General features: G+C 36.4%; 1 protein-coding gene across 1 annotated transcript; it reads right to left on the bottom strand.

Moving 5' to 3' along the window:
• Positions 1–1,250: 1,250 nt before the first annotated feature.
• LOC145464005 (uncharacterized) lies at positions 1,251–20,493 on the bottom strand. Its single transcript, XM_081447808.1, has 9 exons — positions 20,353–20,493; positions 16,067–16,687; positions 13,590–13,668; positions 11,560–12,769; positions 7,710–8,035; positions 5,039–5,168; positions 3,900–3,987; positions 3,331–3,482; positions 1,251–2,028 (listed from the first exon to the last, which is right to left on the bottom strand). Exons 1-9 carry the CDS (start codon positions 20,383–20,385, stop codon positions 1,890–1,892), a joined length of 2,778 nt encoding a protein of 925 aa, XP_081303934.1. The 5' UTR covers positions 20,386–20,493; the 3' UTR covers positions 1,251–1,889.
• Positions 20,494–20,985: the final 492 nt, after the last annotated feature.

A 20,985-nucleotide genomic window follows, 5' to 3' on the forward strand; every position in this document is an offset into this window, starting at 1 on the left:
TTTCACCGCAATATTAACGCATCCACAAAGACAAAAGATCGAAATTAACTAAACTACTGAGAATTCACTCAGTGATAACATGAAATGGAACAATAGCAGAAACCTTGTAGTTTACACATTTACTGCAGACTTCGACATCATATGCCATATATTTCAAACATTTTAATACTCGTCTATATGATAGTATTGTATAATGTAAAACTTACTTTAAATTATCTACAATAAAAATTGTTTAATTATCAAATTCACTCTTCTCTGAAGTAAACATTGTGCACAAATTTTGCTACAGTACTGGCCCCAGTTGTTTAAAGGGTGTATGACGCTATCCACCGGATAAATCAGTATTCAGTGGATAAGTGTAGATTGTTTCACCAATACTTATCAACTGAGCGTTATAACCCTTCGAACATCTGGCCCCTGGTCTACAAATATATTACTAACCCAGTTCTTTTTCCTTTGTTTTTTTGTTGTTGTTGTTGTTGTTGTTGTTGTTGTTTCTTTTAACCAACTGACAGAGATTTCTGTATAAAGAAGGCTCTCAGTTCGTTCACTGACATACGCAACAAGTTCAAAATTCCAAACTTGTCATATTTGTTTCACAAGTAAAAGTCACGTAGTCACGTGATAACGGAGAAAGCAAGTGAATTTACGAGCTAGGCTAACGCAATAGGTGAATTTCTGAAAACTTGAAAGTCTGAGCCAAAGTTTACTACATCTACGAACAACATTTTGTTACGAACTGCCTCTTCCAAGTTGTAGTAATTCAATTTAGTCCGCGCCCCGTGACAACCTCTACTTCACATAAACCGGCTTGGTTTAAATACTCACTCCTTGAGCTCTACCTACAGAAAATATATAAGAGCATTTTTGCTGGGAAATATTCACTGTGGGCTTAACTCGACACTAACATATTGACAATTGAAAGTTACTTCAAAATTGTTCAAAGTTGTGATTCTCCACCAATAGAATTCTGAACAAATTGTTAAACTTAAACCATTATTACCCAACACAAAGCAACATAAAGTAGTCCCTAAACGCAACAAAAATAGACTTAACTAACGATTGAAGCCGACTTTTTGTCGGTACAAAACTCATTGTAATGTCTTGTAGTCTAATCCTCTTCCTATATCCCTTCCAAAGTACACTTTTCTTGTACCATGAAAATTCAATGTGGCAAAATCTACTAAAACCCTACAAAAACTTAATTTATGCCTCAGAACTGACTGTAAAACTGGTACTTGCCCCAAAAGATTCTTTGGTAAGGCATTATATTGAAAATTTCAAAATCAAAATTTTAATATCTTAAACTGTATTAATTCAAAACTATAATATTTTTGTTTCAACATTATCAAAGACTAATTCCAGCAGCACTTTTGGAAAACCCATTCGAATAATTCATTTGATTTACATGTTACACAACTAATCTACATAAAAAAAAATCGCTACTAAACTGAACTCTGATGGTTAATAGCATAATTGATTCCATCAGAAAACAATTAGATTCAATTTTTGAAAAAATGCTTAATATTCTGAACATTATTTAGGCCATATATGATCGGCCCTATCTTTACTTCTTCTGAAATTAATATAAAATAACTTACAAGTGGATTTCTATATACTGGACAATACTATTACTGGATGTTCTATGAAATAAACTTTGTAAACCGATTGGGATTATTATTATAACAAGGCTGAAAAGGCGGCCAAATAAGAATCTTTGAAAAGGCTGGCCGAGATATTTGAACAGATATCAAAAAGATTTGTTCCCAATCCTCCTAGGACTATACTTAATGGCGAATAAACCCTTAATAATTGTTATAAAATGACATTATTATTGACTTGTTCTGTGGAGGATTACATTACACAGGACCTGGTCAACAGAGGAGTATCTATGCCTTCTTCTGCTGCTGTTGTTTCTCAGCAAAGTGTTGGTAGATAAAATGGACGTACGTGATCAGACTTTTAGGTTCTGGTACCTCAACTGACATGACATCCTCCAACTCCAACAGTGGTTCAATGCCCTCTTCCCTAAAAAGAAAACATGAAGTACAAGTAAGGAAAAACACATTGATAATAATATGATTAAATGTAAATTACTTGAAGTTGGGCTCAAGCAAAAATAATGGCAGTCAGTGGCTTTTCAGTGAGGTCATGCATTGTGGGGTCACATACAGTGCTTTGCAAGTGTTATGTGCTTTGCAATCCCACTGTGTAAGGACATACAGTTGCTGTAAGCTTTCAATCTGGTTGTGGTGTGCTGTTTGAAACTGAAATTTTATTGGCAAATTTTGAACAAGAACCTGAAAAGATATTCTCACATCAATATTCTGACATGCTTTGCAACACCAGTGGGAAATGTTTGTACTTTGTAAGTATCAAATGACAAAATATTGGCAGATTTGTCCTGCATTGAATAAAATTCCTCAACATGAGGAAGATGTTGCTCAGCTGTCTATCACATACAATATAAAAAATACACCATTTTACAGTTGTCTGTTCAGTGACCAGGCCTTGTTTTGATACAGACCTCACTGCTTTTGTTGTGTAAATCAAGTTGCTGCTATGCTAACTAGTTTGCATTCAAATGAGAAAAGCAGAGTGGTCTGTATCAAAGCAAAGTCACCTCCAGCCTCGCTTGCATTCATAGGCCAGGTAACTAAGCACACAGCTGTAAAATGGCCCATCAACAACAGTTAACAAGGAGGCCACATCATGGTTTTCATGCAGGTCTTCTTTCCAGTTTTTACTGTAGTTTTTTTCTTTTATGAGGAAAACTGGAGTAACCAAGGAAAAACCCTCAGAACAAGGCTTGAAGCAACAACAAAATATACCATAATATATATGATGGCATAAAATGGCAGGTCAACTCCAACTTAATTTGGGAATGCTACACAATGACAAAGAATGTAACAAATGCTGGTGGTCAACACTCGGGGTAGAAATTTATTTTGCTTCACCACTGCACAAACCTAGTTTCTGCTCCACTTGGGAGTCCAATGCATTAATAATTTGGCGACACTGATTGCTTGACAATAGTCACACTAAATATACCTGTATGTATCAATTTTTAGTATAAATCTGCTAGCATTCTATCATAAATGTCATTGCCTGACTGGCTACACTACTCACTATCTATTCCACTGTAGACAGTGTGTAGCCTAGCAGCATGGGCTTGTTAACAAGCTGGCAGCTGCTTCTTTGCATTTTTCACTTTGATTAACTTGACTGCACCCTTGTCGAATATCATGTGAAAGAAATCTTGAGCTCATAATCTAATTGTTTAATGTACATAAGCTCTCTCTCTAGCTGTTCAGGACTAGACGGACTCACCCTGCAACTTTAAAAGCAAGTCCCCAGTTTCCCCTCTTGTCACTAGGATCTAGAGTGTCATATGGAATCTTCTCAGGCAGGAAGTAATTCAGCAAAGCACACATAGCAAGACCATTGGCCCAGCTGGTTGTAAAGTTTTGAATGTCTACTCCCTGTTAAAGTAGATAAGGGCTAGGTTACAAAAATAGGAATATAGCAGGAGATTAGTGCAACAACATACGTTAGACCTTACAGGTTTGGTATTAATGACTTGGTAAATTCCCCATGTTGTTTTCAAAGAAATAAATGTAAACACAAATGAAACTTTATTGCAATTTTGCTTTCCATAAGCTGCTTCAAAATTCACATGGTGACCACGTCACAGAGAGAGAGTAGTAATGCGACCTTTGAAACCACATTTACCTCATTGTATAATGTTCACAAGAAAAACAAAGCTGGACTCTTTGCCCAGAGTTTACAACAGAAAAAAAGAGTAAAAGCAGAATTCAGCCATTGTTTGAATGACTGACAGTAGCTTTGGCAACCAGACAGTTCTTTTAGTATTCCTATTAGTAGGAGCTAAAACAAACCTCGTGATATTTGGTCCTTCGACGACACCATTCCTGCAGCTGGTTCACAGCGGTGTTTCCACTTGTGAAATTTCTCCCTCCTCCTTCACTAAAGAAAGTTCTAGGGATGAGTACCATTGTTTGCAGTAGTACTCCTAATGAAAAGCACTCAAAAAATGTTGCCTTAAAAAATTGATGCAGGGCTCAAAAAAAGTGCTGTCTGGTCGTCCGAGACAAGTAGATTCTCCTTCTCAGCAAGTACCAATTCATTATCACTAGCCCAGTGGGCAAGGGATCAGGCAAGTCATCCAGCAACTAAATCATTAAAAGAGCAAAATAGGCTTGCCCAGGTGAGCAAAATTTAAGAGCTACTTGTCCCAAGAGCAAGCTGAAATTCAAGTTTTTTAGAGCCCTGTGCTAATAATCTCTTTGGTTTAATTCCAAAAGAAAGCAGTGACTGACTTCTTAAATACAAATCTACTTACATCCCATAAAGGACAATCTTCTGCTATGCACTTGTTTAGTGATGTCAGACATAATCATTAAATCAAAGACAAGATAATTTAGCCCTCACTGAACTGGTCATCTTCTATGCTGTCATTACATGCACATAACATGACAGAACCCTACCCCACAACCACCCGTTACAGCTGATTGGCTGAGATTAATACATTGGCATGGTGATGTTATCCGACTGTGATTGAGTTCTCTTTAGAAAAACAACATGACGGCCCACAGAGATGAAGTGTCCAGACCCACTTGTGCCAAAATTTCAGAATGTTTTAATTCCCTTTGAATTTGAAGCTCAAGAAATGCAATGCGGTGACATTGAAAGAAACAAAGTTGTTGCTGCCTTACCCACAGGGCTTGGGAAAAATTTAATTTTCCAATTCTTTGATATTGCAGCTGAAATAAAAAGCCGCATTAGTTGTCTGACCTTTACAGAGCATTATCCATGACCAGATTTCAGAGGTCAGAAACATGGGTCTTTCAGCTGCATCAACTGCTGATTTAACGTAGGAGGAGTTGAAGTCGGCTCGCAGGCTAGCTGAATGTACAGTATGTTATTACATGCAGGAACAAGGGGAATTGTACACAAGGTTCCCAGTGAGAACAACTGAACCAATTTGTTTCAGAAAACAATAATTTCTTGAACATACACTTTTGGGGATTGAGCCTCCAGCTGCTGTTTGAAAGCCATTCTCTTGTTTTTTGTGTCTGCCTGTAGCTGTTTCTTGGCCATCATTTTCTCTTTCTTCTTCTGGGCAAACAGAGCATCAATTGACATTCCTAAGAAATTGCAACAAAAATAAAACCTGCACGCTAAACCAGCAGCACAAAAAAATATGAAAAGTTACATGGATCTGTTAATAGCGAATGTTTTGGTGTGAGCAGCTGCATACTCTTGAAAATAAATAAACACTTATTGATGAATTGGGAATGTTTAAAAGTTTTGCATTTCCATAACATTTTGTCACTGAAACACAATGACTATGTGCATGACAGAACTTGATTCAAAGAAAAGGAGCCAGAAAAACCATTATGCCACTTTAAACTAATGGTTGATCTTGCATCTTGTAAAATTATCCTGGAATAGGTCAATTTGAGTCATTGAGGAGATCTAAAGATATTAATTACTTTATGAAAAAGTTTCATAATATTTAGAGCTGAATTTTTACCAGAATCTATAAAGTGAATACTTGCCATGAACACTTGCCATTTTTTAGTACATTTTTTTTTCCAATAGAACTAGTAGTAATCAAAGGATTAGAGCAGTGCGTTCACATGTTTACTTTACGTATACATTATTTTTTACTATAGAATAAAGGCTCTTCATATAATGAATAATATTAGCATTTTCACACTGTAAAAACACAAAATAATATTCTTGTGTAAATGAAGAGCCTACATTTTATGGTCACTTTAAAAATGAACCAAGAAATATCAAGTGTTCACAGTTCAAGTCTCCTCACAGTAACAAATTTTAAACTAAACCTGTCCTAGTCCACGCAGAAGTACATGTAGTAGCAACACTACTCTTTGGTTTATACTAATGAAAGTTGAGTTACACACTATACATGTACAATGTACATACGAGGTACACCTGACTGGGAACCCTATGAGGGCTCCTCTGACCCTTAAGATTGGAAAAGACTTCACCTCTATCTAAATTCTCAAAATTCAATGTGCAATATTTCACAGATCTAATACTTACATAATAACAGGAAGATGCTGGATGTATACAATCATATTATGATATCACTGAGCTGAAGAGTTACAGCAAGAGTATGATAACCTATTTCTGTTGTTAACTTACATGTAGTACAGGGTTTTCAGTATGATTTTGAGTTTTATAAGAGAAATCTTTGAGAAAAGCAGGTCGGAATTAATGTAGTATCAAAGTTTTGGCAAACTTAGATAGTAGAACATAATGTATTAAGTGGTTTGAGCACTATCCATGCCACTCATGTCATTTTGCTAAGAATTTTTTTTGTTTCCACTTTTCAGTATTTGGTATTTTTTTCTAATTTTGACTTACTTTTTTCTGTCAATATTTGAAAAGTTTCTACCGTCCAATTAATAATATAAGGTGATATTTCAAATGAAGTCTTATAGCAAGACCAAATCACCAGCAAGGATGTCCTAAGACAGAATTATCATAAAGATTTCCATTTTCTTACCAGGAGCAGCAGAACTGTTCAAAAATTCTGCTTGAAGTTTGTCTGAGTGCCAGAACAAGTGACAGAAAACTTGCCACACTATTCTAGATCTTTACAAAAACACAATAACCCTTTCGACTGAACAGAATATAGAACCTGCACCTGTTATTGTGGAAAGTGAATATATTTAAGATGCATAAGAAATTTAGTTTAGTGGTACACAGTGCAATATTGACAAAGGATGCTAAAAGCTTATTGCAATTATGTAAGCTTGTGGGAGAGCTCTGAACAAAAACAGCCATTAATTATTAAAAAATGTCACTAACATAAGGTGAAAAGGAACTGATAATAACCAAACAGTTATATTATCACCTGCTCTTTGAGTGCATGCATGAAATATAGCATTCTCTCTTAAAGTGGAAAGCTGATTTCTAATAAATCACAAACCGTAGTGCATTGTATAACATGCAAGTGAAAAAATAAGTTATTGTAAAATTCTTAAAAACGAATGGTGCAGTTCACACCTCGACAGTAATGAATTTGTTTGTGGCTCCAAATTAATAAACTTACCACTGTACAGACTCCATATTAAATATTAAACATAGTTATGATAAATTTTGTCCTGACCGCTATCAGGCTGTAACACAATCACCAGGTAGCATTGAAAGAACCCAAAACAATTAGTGATGGGTCAAGATAAGACGAGACATTACCACTCTAAAAGCAGCTTTTAATTTACAGTGCAAGTACTTAAATGACAACTTCCCCCTGAAAGGAAATCTCTATATAAAGCCTTTCACACTTATCTAGTACAGAAGATGTTGTTATATAAAACAAGAACATTTCTGCAGTGTATTTGTTTTGTTTGAAAGATGATGTTGATCTATATTCTTGTTTTGACATCACCTACTGACTAGTCCCAGGTCTCCACCTCACACAGTTTCTGACCCAACCAAAAGTGAAATTTTGCATTTCCCGATGGCTAAAATGCGATGAAAATATAACAATATTCATAATTTTTAATTTCCTTTTAAACACAATCACCTAGAGTTGATGGCAGCTTTAGTCTTGCTTAGGCCACAGTATAGAATTTTAACCTGACTACCATTAGCTGTTTACTATGCTTTTAATCAGCAAATGAAAAAAACCTCATTTATCTACCATGACCAACCTTTACTTCCTCCTGTTTGTCGCATCTCCGTAGTCCGAGATGTTCTAGTCACTGTCATGGTTGCTCCACCAGCCTTGTGAACCTCAGTTGTCTTTTTAACTTCTCTGGTAATCTCAGTTGGACCTGCATCTGTCTCTTCAACTTCGGTAGTCTTCTCTGTTGTGGTCGTGACTTCTTTAGTACCATCTCCTTCTGACTTGACAGTTTTTGTCACACTTTTACCTCCTGGAACAGCCTTGTCCTTTGTTTCTTTTTCTTGTATTAGCTGAGCTCTCAACTTTTGAAGTTCATTCTTGTCCTGGATGTCTACGGAAAATCTTTCATTCCTAAACAACACAGAGGTGGAACAATATAACTAAGTCCATGATTCTTAAAAAGAATGCTAGAAAAATATAAAAGTAAAATGATTAAGTAACGAAGCCCTATATCTAATACAATAATTTTATTAATGAGACAGGGCGGGGTTTAAGAAGGTTGACCTCACATTTTTAGCTGAAAAAAAGCGAAAGCTATTTTACAAGGAATTTGTAAAATGTTTTTCTCCTACTTACTATAAAATAATAAAAAAAAAATACTGTTTATTTGATAATCCCATGAAATCATAGAATTTGGGCAACATACCCAGATTTTTTTTGCTATGGGACTGCCTAAGAAAACAATACTCATTAACAATCTCAGACCTTTTGACCCTACCAGAAAAGTTGGGAATTTTTTTAAGTGAAAGCAAATCAGACCAAAAACATAACCCTCTTGTAACCTTTAAAATTAAATTATCTTTCACGATCATGCTATATTCCCATCTGTTGCACAAAACTTAACCATGCAAAGAATTTAAAGGGATGGTTTTACTGCTTGGCATACAAGTAAGTAATTTTACTAACAATTAATTGTACTGAATTAATGGTACAATTGAAAACAAGCTTATTCCTTTCGCAGGAAACTTTCATTTGAAAATCTCATGGTCTGTCACAAAAATGTGTCGAAAGTAATATAATTTCTCATTAGAATATTTTTCTGCTCTGACTATCCCACACTGCAATACAATCCAATGAGACGCAAGTTGATAGCTCATGCTTGTGTGCAACATAAATCCTTCATACTGAATGATGTAGTCCGTGTTCAATGATAAATGTGAGATTTTCTAACAATTTTGTAAATCCATTGATCAATAGCATCTCATTCTCCTTCCCCAAATTATGGTCAGTCTGTGATTTCTGAACTACATGTAATTCAGAAAGAGAGCAAAAACATGCTCATTACACCGTCTCTGGTTAAAAATTATTAGCAATTACTGCATCATTCAGACAAGAAGCAAGCAAATTATGCATGCTGATTGAAACGTTCCAAACCAATGTTAATATTACTCTGGCAGTTAAATACAAATTCCTTGTCACTGGCTAATTCTAAAATAAAACATACTACACGTACTACTAGAGAGTCTCATTATCTGTGACATAAAAATTTTTGCCGTTGATCAGTTACTGTATTCCCATAACCTGCATAACTGACTTCACAAGAATATTGTTTGGAGAAATAAGAATCTGATCAAAGGTACAAATTGCTTTTCTCTGTTTGTCATTCATTTTTGAGCATTTTCCAAGTGAAAACTTTGGTCAAGAGAACCATTTGAGTACATTCATTTATTCAGTTGGGAGGGAGGGGGGGGGGAAGGGCTTATTTTTAAAGCCTATTTAAAGAGGGGAGAGTAATACAGAGAAGGCCTTAATACAGAGGGTGCCTTAATATTTATAGTATTGTGTAATTCTACATAAAAATGGAGAGGGCAATGTTCAATGTTTATTTGAATGTTTAACTGTCTTTATTATCATCTTGGCAAGGTTATTCCTTTGAATGGTCTCAGTTTTGGTTTCACATGTACAGCTGTACACTCAAGAAATAGATAACACTTGTGAGTGAAATATCTGTATCTGTAGAGGAACACGTGGCCATTGTCACAAGGACCACACATGTTGAAGTTATGTCCTGATATTATCATAAAATGTACTTTCAATAAAAACAACTCTGACAATAATTGTGTTAAAAAAATACCACAAATACTACATACAATAAACACCGTATTATCACATTCTTTTCATTAACTTGATAGCATCTACAACTGCTGCTGGACACACTTTGACTTCAAATTACACTGCCAACAATACAATGCAAAGAGTTAGTGGGTTAAGGCTGTCAGTAAAGCATGTTAGTTAACAGCTTGGAGAAAAGAATATAAGATTACAGGTGGAAGAACAGACAACCTGCTATAATCTGGTTATCATCAAAATAACTGAAAACTTAAAACAGCTCCACAAAACATCTTAATCTGGCTTGAATTAAAGGTCATCTTTAAGGGTCATTACCACTGATCACAAATAATTAAAGTTACATGTATCTAATTCTGTCAGATGATTTTCTTAAATTTTGCATCAAGGAGTACTTTTTTGATACACTTTTTGCAATGAAGCAGTGTGGTGAGTAATTTGATGAAGTTAATCCTGAAATTTGGAAGCCAGGAGGTGTTCTGCATTATCACAGATGTTTTGAACTAGTAATATGTTGTCAGCCTACAAAACAATTATTTTACCCTGATTGGCTTGTAATGAGAATTTTTGGAATAGTTTAGGTCACTTTGTCCAAGAGAACATCAGGAGCGATTGGTTAGAAACAAGACATTTTCGGAATAGTTTTCTTTGTTTTTGGTATCACTTTCCACTATCTTAAATTATTTAATTATAAGCAACTAGACAACACATCTGTTTTGTGTTTTGTTTGTTTATTAATGCTTATCTGCAGGTAACAACTGACCAGAAATCATTTCTTTAATTGTTCATCACAATAATCCCAGTGTTTATTTCAGTCCTAACCAGATCACATATTGGCAAATGGCTTTGAAAAGGGTTTTAATTACAAAAGTACTTAATCTTCTTAAATGAACAGTTTTAAATGACATGGTTACACACATTCTCCAAATCATCTGCCAGACATAATAGTTCACTTGGGACAGAGTAGTACAATTTAATATTGAGATAAGGAAGGCTCTTGCTTGGAAATTGCAATATAATTTTGTCAATTTGAAAAGGTAAATCTGACATTTTAATTCATGTGAATTTATAACCCTTTCAATCTCAAAAGTACTCAACATCCAATTTTTCATTACAGTGATCAATACATCAACAAGAAATTTAAACAAAAAGCACCAGAAGAAATAAAGAAACTCATCACATATTTGACAGAGGCTTGATTTAAAACAAATTCTCCACACATAAAAGGAACTAACTCTACCAAACAGTAAGGAAGAACTATTAGTTGATGATTGGAAATGAAAGGGTTCTAAAGTCTCTCACTGGGAGTTACAATGTTCTGAGATCTCCTTATTTAATACTTCATGTGGTTGAGTAAAATACAAATTGTAAAATCAAAAAATTTTTACATAAAATGAAACTGACGCACAATCTGATGATCTTATGTAGCAAAAGTTTCTGACCACAGTCAATTATTACAAATCTGATTACAGTTCTGCGATTCCATGTCCTTGTTTCTTCCGTAGAATACAGTTTGTACATTCTGGTAATATTTTCTTAGCAAAAACGATTGAAATCAGACTTCATCAGATACAGAGTGAGCAAAGAAAGTTCTTGATGCCAGACACACTTGAAGACAGGTTCTGTAGACGTTAGGCAAAAGAGAGAAAAAAGACATCAATAGGAGAGAACTTTACAGTGAAGATTAGTCGATTGAAGCAAGCAGAAATAACAGAGCACAACTGAAGCAACTACACAAACTCAACAATACATAAATATACAAGTCACATATACACAAAAATGTAATTTAAATATTGTAATAAACTTACTGTTTGACTCTGCCAGTTGAAGGTCCTTCCCCTGTTTCCAGATCAGCTTCTTTCGGCATTGCTCTTGATTTTTGGATAGCAGCTTTTTTCAGAACAGCTCGAAAATCTTTCGTTTCGTCGCCACTAGAAGTCCTCCTTTGTGCTTGAGAATCTCTGACAGATAGGATAAGTTTATCTGATCTCTCCTTTCTCTGTGCCATTCGAGCCTGAAAGTTCTCATCAGTTGCTGGTACAATGAATTTCTGGGCTGCAGATTTTGGCGTCTCAGCCTTTTTGATACCACGCTGCACAAGAAAACTTTCTTTAGATGTCTCAACAGGTTTATGCAACAGGTTCAACAAGTCTGCACTAGAAATCTTTCGACTCTCTTTTGCGTCAGCTGTCTTAACATCTTCACTGGCTTCTCTTGTTTGGGTTCTTGCAGGGGATTGATAGGATGAAGCTCCAGGTTCGGCTTTCTTTGATAAATATGTTGGAGGAGGTCGTGGTGGCCCTTTTTTATCAACAGCACTTTCTGAACCCTTTGTTTTATTTAGATGTCCTCTGAAATCAATCTGTTCAACTCCCCCCTTTTTCTTACCCACATTTCTCACTGCTGACAGATTTCTTGATGTATCTACACCTGTTGTCTTAAGCTGTCTACGGAAGTCTCCCTCTTGTTGCTGCTTTCTCCCCTGTGCTGTCAGATCTTTATCAGCTCTCAAACCAGTCTTCTTCAGTTGTCCTCGGAAGTCCAATTGTTCAGGACCTGGCGGTTTTGGTTTTTTTGTCAGATCTCTCAAAGGACTTGCAGAGGCTCCAAGGATTTTTGTTTTGAAATCTCCCTTGAGTTCCGAATCAGTTGTGACTGAGCTCGCTGGGAGTCTTGAAGGTTTTGGAGGTCGTGGAGGTGGAGTTTTGGGATTGGATTCTGAAGTACATGTACCCTCGGATGTTGAGCTGGAAATGGAGGATGAAGCATCATCTGCTTCAGAGTCACTTGCCAATGATTGCCGCTTTTTACCACCAACGTTTGTTTTAATCTCATTCTCGGTTTCAAGCTTGTCCAATGTCGAATCTGCTGCAGTTTTAGTTTCATTTGATTCGCCAGTTCCATACAACTGAGATGGTGCACATTTTGAGGGTATATCATTTCCTGGTAAATTATCCTGTTCACTAACCCGTTTTTCCTTTTTTAACCTTGACGCATTTTCAGTTTCTTTGCTTGCCTCTGTAATGTAAAAGTGCGTAAACAGATAACAAATTACTTAGTACTCTCATGCACGAGTCGATACTAACCTCATTCCCTTAGGCGCAGGAGCCTCTGACTTGAATTTGGGTGCTGGTCGAGCAGTTTTTTGAATTGCTGTAGTTTAAATACATCACAAGTCACTACTAAAGATGCACGTACGCACTACGATAGCTACGAAAGTTACAGCCGAGTATCCTCTCAAAACCAATAGAGTGTGACAACTTCAGCTTGGACTACGCAATAGTTGTATAGTCACAGTGCTTTCAGTAAGAAAGAACTGAAGTACAAATAACTTTTTTCTTGATTGCGTTTTGAAACAGTCTCAATGAAGGCCCTGCAGTTACTTAGCAGAGTACATGTTAAAACAAAAGAGTGTGAGCAGATATTGTGGTTCAGTTTTCAGTTTTTGGTATTTTTCTTTGTTCCAGTTTATGGCAATATACTACAATTTGTACACAAAACAAATTACTGACTGAAGAATAAACAAATTTAGATTCTTCAGTCATTATCAGAAAAGTACTAGGTGGACCATGTTGAAATTGTCACACTGTAATCAAGAAATGTACATGTAAAGAATCTTTCAAAAGACTCCACTTGAGAATTTGTGTGACTTCTTTCCAAAAATCCTTTTCCGAAATTTGAGTTGCCAAACTCGGGGAGCGGCTTATCTGTGAGTGCGGCTTACCAACTGGTGTTTATAGTATGTTCCTTGTGAAGGGAAATGGCACTAAAAAAAGCCAAATCTAGTCTTACCCATACCAGCTTTTCTTTAGAAATGTGATTGGTACAAGTGACTTACCTTGCTTGACTTTGAGCTGTCTTATCTGCAGTCTTATTGCCTTTCTAAGTGCATATTCATTTAGAGGAACATCTTTGAGCTAAATGTTCAGTAACAAAAATAAAGTTGAATAGGTGAAAAATGATCCTCTCACACTGTCACAGAAAGCCATGGATAGATACCCAAAAGATCGCAATGAAGGGTTAAAACCCCAGGAGGGGGGGGGGGGGGGACTCCCAGAAAAGTTGGGAGGGAGTGTGCGGCCCACTTCCCAAAACCCTTACCCTTTTAATGACCAAAAACTGCGGTTTTTGCTACCCTATTCATGACCTGGCCAAAAATTCAATACTCTATTTATGACCGTTGCAGCTGGCACAGTTGCTTTAAACATAAGTTATGATGGGCTTTTGTTGACTGTCCTATTGATAAAGATGAAAAAGTAGCTTCTTCCAAGAAACATACCCAATTCAAGACTAGAGTACTAAAGCCATACCCTACTGAAGACCAAAATGGACAAAATCGATACTCTATTTATGACCAAAACGGCTGGAAAAGCCTACCATTTGGGACTGCACATACCTATATGGCCCATATAAGGGAGTACCCTTCCCCTGGCGTTAAAACTGGATTTACCCTGTCTTAATCGTTTTAGAATGACTATGGATATCACAGTCTATAACCATTACTACTACACATGTACTGTATGTCTTCCAATAAAACACGCCAGCACTCTGACTTAGAAAAAAAAATTGTATTTAGTGCATATAAGTATAACTTTCACTCATTAGTATATATTTGGATTTACATAATTTTTCTGAATTTTTTTTCCTTTCCAGTGCAAAATGAAAGCAACACCAAGTATGTGTATGTACAGTGTATTAACTGGGAATTTCTCTGTCCTGTTTCCCAGTTATAAAGTGAAAGACATAACACTTAGCAAACAGAAGCAAAACGAGAGACAGTGGCCCTTATTACACAAAATTGTCATGACAAGTTAAGATAACTTTTGAGAGGGTCACATTTCACACTGCTTAGTTAATAAGCCACTATCTTTTTCCTGAAATCAAATTTTGGAGACTTGAAAAAAATCTTGAAAAATACGAATACTTGATGTATTTACATATGTAAACAAATGGAGAGAGGTAGCAAGATAAAACAGTTTTCCAGGAAACACCCTCCTTTACATGTACAAACAAAATGTTGCTTGGGATTCCTTTAGGTAACCTTCTTCAGCCGAATCTACCTTATGGTTGTTGTGGTTTTTCAGTGATTTTGAATAATGTCAATTTGAATAAAATTAAACACTTCTGCTTTAAATAACAGCTACACTGTATGGATGAATGAGTAGTATTAGCTAAAAACTAAATACTTGACATCCTCCTTTCACGTCAATCTGGTTTTAACAACCTTCTCCCATATGGCCTGCTGATTAATGCTTGCATGAATGATGAAGGAGGAGAGGAAATTCTCATTTTTACGATAACTGCAGAAATTCTCGCACACTCATTGTTTAATTTTTATTCTCAATAAGCGGACAGACACATGAATTTATCATTTATGCGATGCATCAACAAGCAAGGGCAGAAAATTTGACAATTTATCGTAAACAGTGTTTCCACCAGAGCACGCCATTGCAGGAATCCCGCATTACAATCAGAGATGGCCCCCAGAAAAACGAAAAAAGGGCCAATTTGGCCCTTTCCTTTTACAAGACTGCAGGCTTAACACAGGCATAATATTTTAAAAGCCATCCCAGGGCTGGAAATTGTGATCAATACGGTTGCCAAAGCAACAAGCATTTCATCCTTAGCAACCAAAAATTCTGGTTTAGTCGTCATAGTACGGCATAAGGGCGACTACATTTCTCTGTGTTGATGATCAATAACAGTTATTTTGTCAGACATTATGTCCTTCTAGAAAGTCATATTGAAAGATCTTTGTTTCTAAAACATTCAACATAAGAAAAGAAGCCAATCCATCCTTTTGCTTTGCTGTATTAATTCTCTCATATCGGAAAACTTCCAAATGGCTGACCAAGTTTGAAATCACCCTAAAATGCATTGCAAACCCTTGATCATTGACTACGTCATGTAGGCCTAAGGATTGTTCTCTTGTAATGCACGGATCCTTCATACTAGTATCTGATTCAAAAGAAACTTTATAGATTAGAAACCCTTCAAAAAGCACTTACTATTAAATTTTTTCATAGATCCTAATAAACTGTTATATTTTCCTTGGTACCCTGATGCATTTTTTTCCTTCTGTAGCTTTCAGTTTATTGGCCCCTTTCCTAAAAAACTGGCCCCTAAAAAAGATCTTCAGGGGCCACTTTGGCCCCTCAAGTAAAATTTTCTGGCTGAAACACTGGTAAAAAACAAATTGATGTCAATTTGTTAAATATGTGTCATATGACAAAACACAAGAAGGAAGGCAGCAGAGTCAAAAAATAACATAATGACTTAAATTATATTTTATGATAAAACAATGTACTATCTTACCAGCTTTTCAAGTTGATCTACATCTTCCATTTTCTCAATCACTTCTGGTGTCAATTCCACTTCTTCTTCCACTTCTTCGTCTTCCTTGTTCTCTGTTTCTTCTTCTTTACTATCAGTAGCTGTTTCTGAAGTTTCAACCACAATTTCAGTTTCTGTAGAGATTTCTTGAGGTGCTGATATCCCTTGCTCCTCCTCGCTATCCTGCAGACTTTTCTCTCCATTGATTTGTACAGTAAATTGAGTTCCACTCTCTGCTTCAACTGGTTGCCTCTCTACTGGAGTTTCATCTTCAACACAAACTGTTTCTTCCTCAACAAATTTTTCGCTTTCAACATGTCCATTCTCAATACCATTTTCAGAAGGTCCTTCAGTAACAACAGTGCGACTATAATTAACCTCGATAGTAGTCTGTGTTGGCTGTGAGGTGTCACTGTCGCTTACACCTGTAGTTTTCATCTCTGTAATGACCGTTGACTGTTCTTCTCTTTTCACTCTTTCCCTTCTCCTTGGTCTTTCATTTGCTGTTGTATCAGATTGTAAAGCATCAAGTTTCTTCTTTCGCACTTCCCTCAGTTGTTGTCTGATTTCCCGTCTTTCTTCAAAAACAGTGGTATTCTCCAACTAGAATTACAAAATAAAGATTGTCATTTTTAAAGGTATTGGTGCTTTCTACAGTCATGGTAGAAATTCAGTGTTAGGCCTCGACCAAACTATCACAACATTTCAATGCAACATACATGTAAAGCAACATTGTTGGCTTAGTATTAGTACGCAACATATCGTAACATTGTTAACCGCAACATGTTGCGTGTGTTTCGCCACCCTGTTACGACTTGTTGCAACATCTTGGGTGTTGCAAATCATTGCATGAGCCTGGCCAAACGAGCACGACCAGTGTTTCCGCCAGAGTGCGCCATTGCGGGAATCCCACGCTGCAATCAGAGATAGCCCCCAGAAAAATGAGAAAAGGGCAAATTTGGCCCTTTTGTTTGACAAGACGTCAGGCTTAACACAGTCTTAATATTTTAAAAGCCATCCCAGGGCTCGAAATTGTGACAGATACAGTTGCCAGTGCAACTAACATTTCATCCTTGGCAACCAAAAATTCTGGTTTAGATACATTATGGCGACTACACATACATTTCTCTGTGTTGACGATCAATAACGGCTATTTTGTCACACATCATCTCCTTCTAGAAAAACATATTGAACAATCTTTGCTTCTAAAACATTCAACATAAGAAAAGAAGTCAACCCGTCCTTCTGCTTTGCTGCAGTATTGAGTTGTGTATGAAATTGCCCTACAATGCATTGCAAACTCTTGATCACTAACTAAGTCATGTATGCCTAAGGCTTGTTTTCTTGTAATGCACGGATCCTTCATAGTAGTATCTGATTCAAAAGAAACTTTCTTGAGTAGAAACACTTCAAAAAGCACTTATTAAATTTTATCATAGATCCTAATAAACTGCTTTATTTTCCTTGGCACCCTGATGCATTTTTTTCCTTCTGTAGCTTTCAATTTATTGGCCCCTTTCCTAAAAAAATGGGCCCCTAAAAAAGGTCTTTATGGGCCACTTTGGCCCTCAAGTAAAATTGTCCGGCTGAAACACTGACAACATCATGCAACATCCACAAATAGTGCATGAAAATTTGACCATTTTCAACCTTGAGCCAACAACACCCAACATGCAACACATCACAACACTTCGCAACAGGGTAGCCAAACATGCGCAACATGTTGTGCCAAACAATGTTACAATATGTTGCACTGAAATGTTGCAATCAATTGGCCGGGGCTTTATTTTCATAAATTTTAAATTGCACCAAACATTTCACATGTAATCACCCTGATGCTTAGAGCAGTATTCATTAGCACAGCATTGTAGAGTATAGCCAGCCCACTTACTAAGCATGCACTATATAAAATTCTAGATGAACTTGAAACGTAGCTTAGGTATAGAGATTTTGCAAAAAGAGTCCTACAAAAGAATGTAAATCTATGTATATGTATGTAAATCTACATTAGCAAGCTTATATTTTTGAAATGAAAGTAACTATCTAAGCAATGTTATGGATACTTAATAGAACTACCACACTTTGTAAAAACAAAGCTACGGCCATTCATGTTAACTTAACAGATCTAGCAAGGCATATTATTGGACCTTTCATGGCTGTGGTCTAAGAAAATTTACGAGGAGCCCAAGGGTTCCCAACCATGAAATCCTGGGTGCCCAGCAATTGATAGATCAAGTCTTGGTCTTATATTAAAAAAGTAACTTTTTAAATTGGCACCTGGGCACTTCTAGGGCACAGCCCTGTCCATGTATCTGACAGTGGTGGACACCTATTCCTACATGTAAGTTACTTTAAGCAAGGAAAGTTAAAAATTGTAAGTTAATATATAATTTTAATAATTACATATGAATCAATAATTTTTGTGAGCATGTTTTAGACTTCATACCCCTAATTATGCACACTACTGGAAGCAACAAGTTCACTGAAAGAGCCAAAAGGTACTTGATCAACTATTGTTACTTCAACTATTGTTATGAAGCAGCAGACATGCGATGTCCTCATTTGCTTAGCAAACAATAAATAGAGCTAAAAGCAATTAAGGGTTAAGATACCAAGGGATCTCCAAATGTTTTTTATAGCAAAACATTTATCATTCTGACCAGTGAGAATGAATTCACCCTCCTTCCTTGCTCAGTTAGCTGTATGCTTTCGGCATTTATGGTAACGTAATCACCAAAGGAGAAGGAACAGACCGGACTAACTTGGGTTACTAATTTATTGAGTTGCAACCTTGTCTTCATTTACATGTAGTTATCCAGTTTATGATATCCGCTCTTTTGTTTACACTTACTCTGCAACAAAGAAATTATTCAGGGAATCTCCCATAAACAGCTGAACAATTTCATTACCAGCTGAGTACAAAAGGAGATCAAGTTTGCATACATGGTACAACAGTTTCAGCTAATACATCCCAAGGTGTTAATAATTAATTTGAAGCTAAATGAAGCATAACAACTATCTCAATTAAGCAAATTAACCAGTGTCGCGATTTACTGTTTCTGGGCATGGAATTGCAAAATATCTGTTGGTGACAAAACAACTTTGTCAGCCAAGAGAGGCAAGAAACAAAGTTAGATAATCAAAAGCAATCAAGATCACATGGATGGAACAAAAAATCATCTTGAAATGAAGAGAACTGGACGTCTTCTTGACAACATAAAAAGACTATATCACTTTGCAGCTAAACACTCCATGAAAATATTTACAAACCGATCCTTTTAACAGGAAATGTTTACTTATGTCAGAGAAAATGACAATAACTAAGGGCTTAATTATTTAACCATTGTCCAAGAGTACTACTGTTACATAGCTGCCTGCTTATACACCAGATCGCTGCTAGTGAACGACACTTCAACCATTATTTCAATACAACGTTCTTGACGCTTTGTTATGATTCGCAATTAGCCTAATACAGGAAAATAATGGGTGATGACTCGGTTCAGTTATTTGATTACTAAAAGAAGTCTTAAGTTAAGCTAGATTTTTATAAATAATAGGGAAACGCGAACAAAATTAAGACGCCACTAAAAAGTTTCAGGAAGACAAATCCAATTTCCAAATGCAAGCTTACAATAGACGTTACTGTAGCAGAATTTTTGCTAAACCCAGATCAGACAAGATTAAAACAATATACACATCCAGTTCAAAATTGACAGTTAAACCAACTCGAAAATACATTAAAACACCCATCTTTTTATCGATGGCACAAATTAAGCTAACAAACTGCGAAACCAAGTCAATTAAAGCTTCCGTTCTACAATTTACCACCAATTTTGCACCGCACAGTGGAGAGCTACCTAGCTAAGCTGGTACTGAAATTTTTACTTCTTCAAGCGGGTATGTGCTTCTCGATCAAATAGCCAGTGATCTTTCGTATTTCAACAGGGAGTTCATTCAAAAAAACATATTTTCCTGTGGAGTGCTCTCAGTAGGAAGTGAAATAAACGTCTTTGACAATCGCTGAGGCGTGGAGATGCTGCTACAGAACAACGTATAACGTGAGATGCCCTTAGTTCAACAATAAGTAAACAAGTACTGTGTAAAGACATTGCCTCATGCTAAACGACAAACAAGGCTAACACAGTTCGACCTCTTCGCAGCAAGCTGTTTACCACAGGTCGTGCCTGCATATCTCACGAAGGAGAACGGCTGGCTGTTTTGTTTACACTAGATATAGCTTGAATTTGCCTTCAAGGACTCATCCCTACCTTTTTCTTGAGCAAAGCTTCTTCATCTGCCATCCTATTTAGGATAAAAACAAGGGTTTTTCGTTGCGCGACAAAATCTACAAATCCGTATCCAAATTCAAGCCTTCTGTTGAGTTTGCACGTCTCTTTCCCAGGCAGTTCACGTGACTAAAATATTTAGAATTTCGCACTTTCCCGCTCAACCAATCATAACGCACCAATCACAAAGGGGCGCGGGAATCGCTCACTTCCGGTCGGCGATAATTCATAAACAACAGGACATGTCGGAATCTCGAAATATTTCTTTGAAGAAAAAAAAACAGTTTACAGTTCAGTTCAAGGTGCAGAGTCTGCAGAGGTAACGAGGATGAGAGAACTTGCTTTCTTTAATTTTGCTTTAGTTTGTGATCGTGGTGAAATATGGCTATGAAATTTCACGAATGAAGAGTAATTAAACCGGCTTTGGCTTTAAAAATATTGTCGCCAAATATAACTGAGGAAAATTGTTGACATATTCGAACAAATTTCTTAATTAAGATTGATTTCACGATAGAGAAATCTGAAAAATCTAACCCATAACGGTCCAGACCAATTAAATCGCGGCCACTTCTATAAAAGGAGAACAACACGACCAGCTGCTGCTAAAAACAGGCT

The sequence above is a fragment of the Orbicella franksi genome, chromosome 12, assembly GCF_964199315.1.
Source record: "Orbicella franksi chromosome 12, jaOrbFran1.1, whole genome shotgun sequence".
In the NCBI taxonomy this organism is placed as follows: Eukaryota; Metazoa; Cnidaria; class Anthozoa; order Scleractinia; family Merulinidae; genus Orbicella; species Orbicella franksi.

What these genes read in the sequence shown, in the direction of transcription:
- LOC145464005 (XM_081447808.1), bottom strand. Translation starts at nt 20,385, where the DNA reads ATGGCAGATGAAGAAGCTTTGCTCAAGAAAAAG. An exon ending in ACAAACAGGAGGAAGTAAAG is followed by an intron (nt 5,169 to 7,709) that starts GTTGGTCATGGT and finishes GCAATTTCTTAG; the next exon opens with GAATGTCAATTGATGCTCTG. An exon ending in GAGGCTCAATCCCCAAAAGT is followed by an intron (nt 3,988 to 5,038) that starts GTATGTTCAAGA and finishes AACTTTCTTTAG; the next exon opens with TGAAGGAGGAGGGAGAAATT.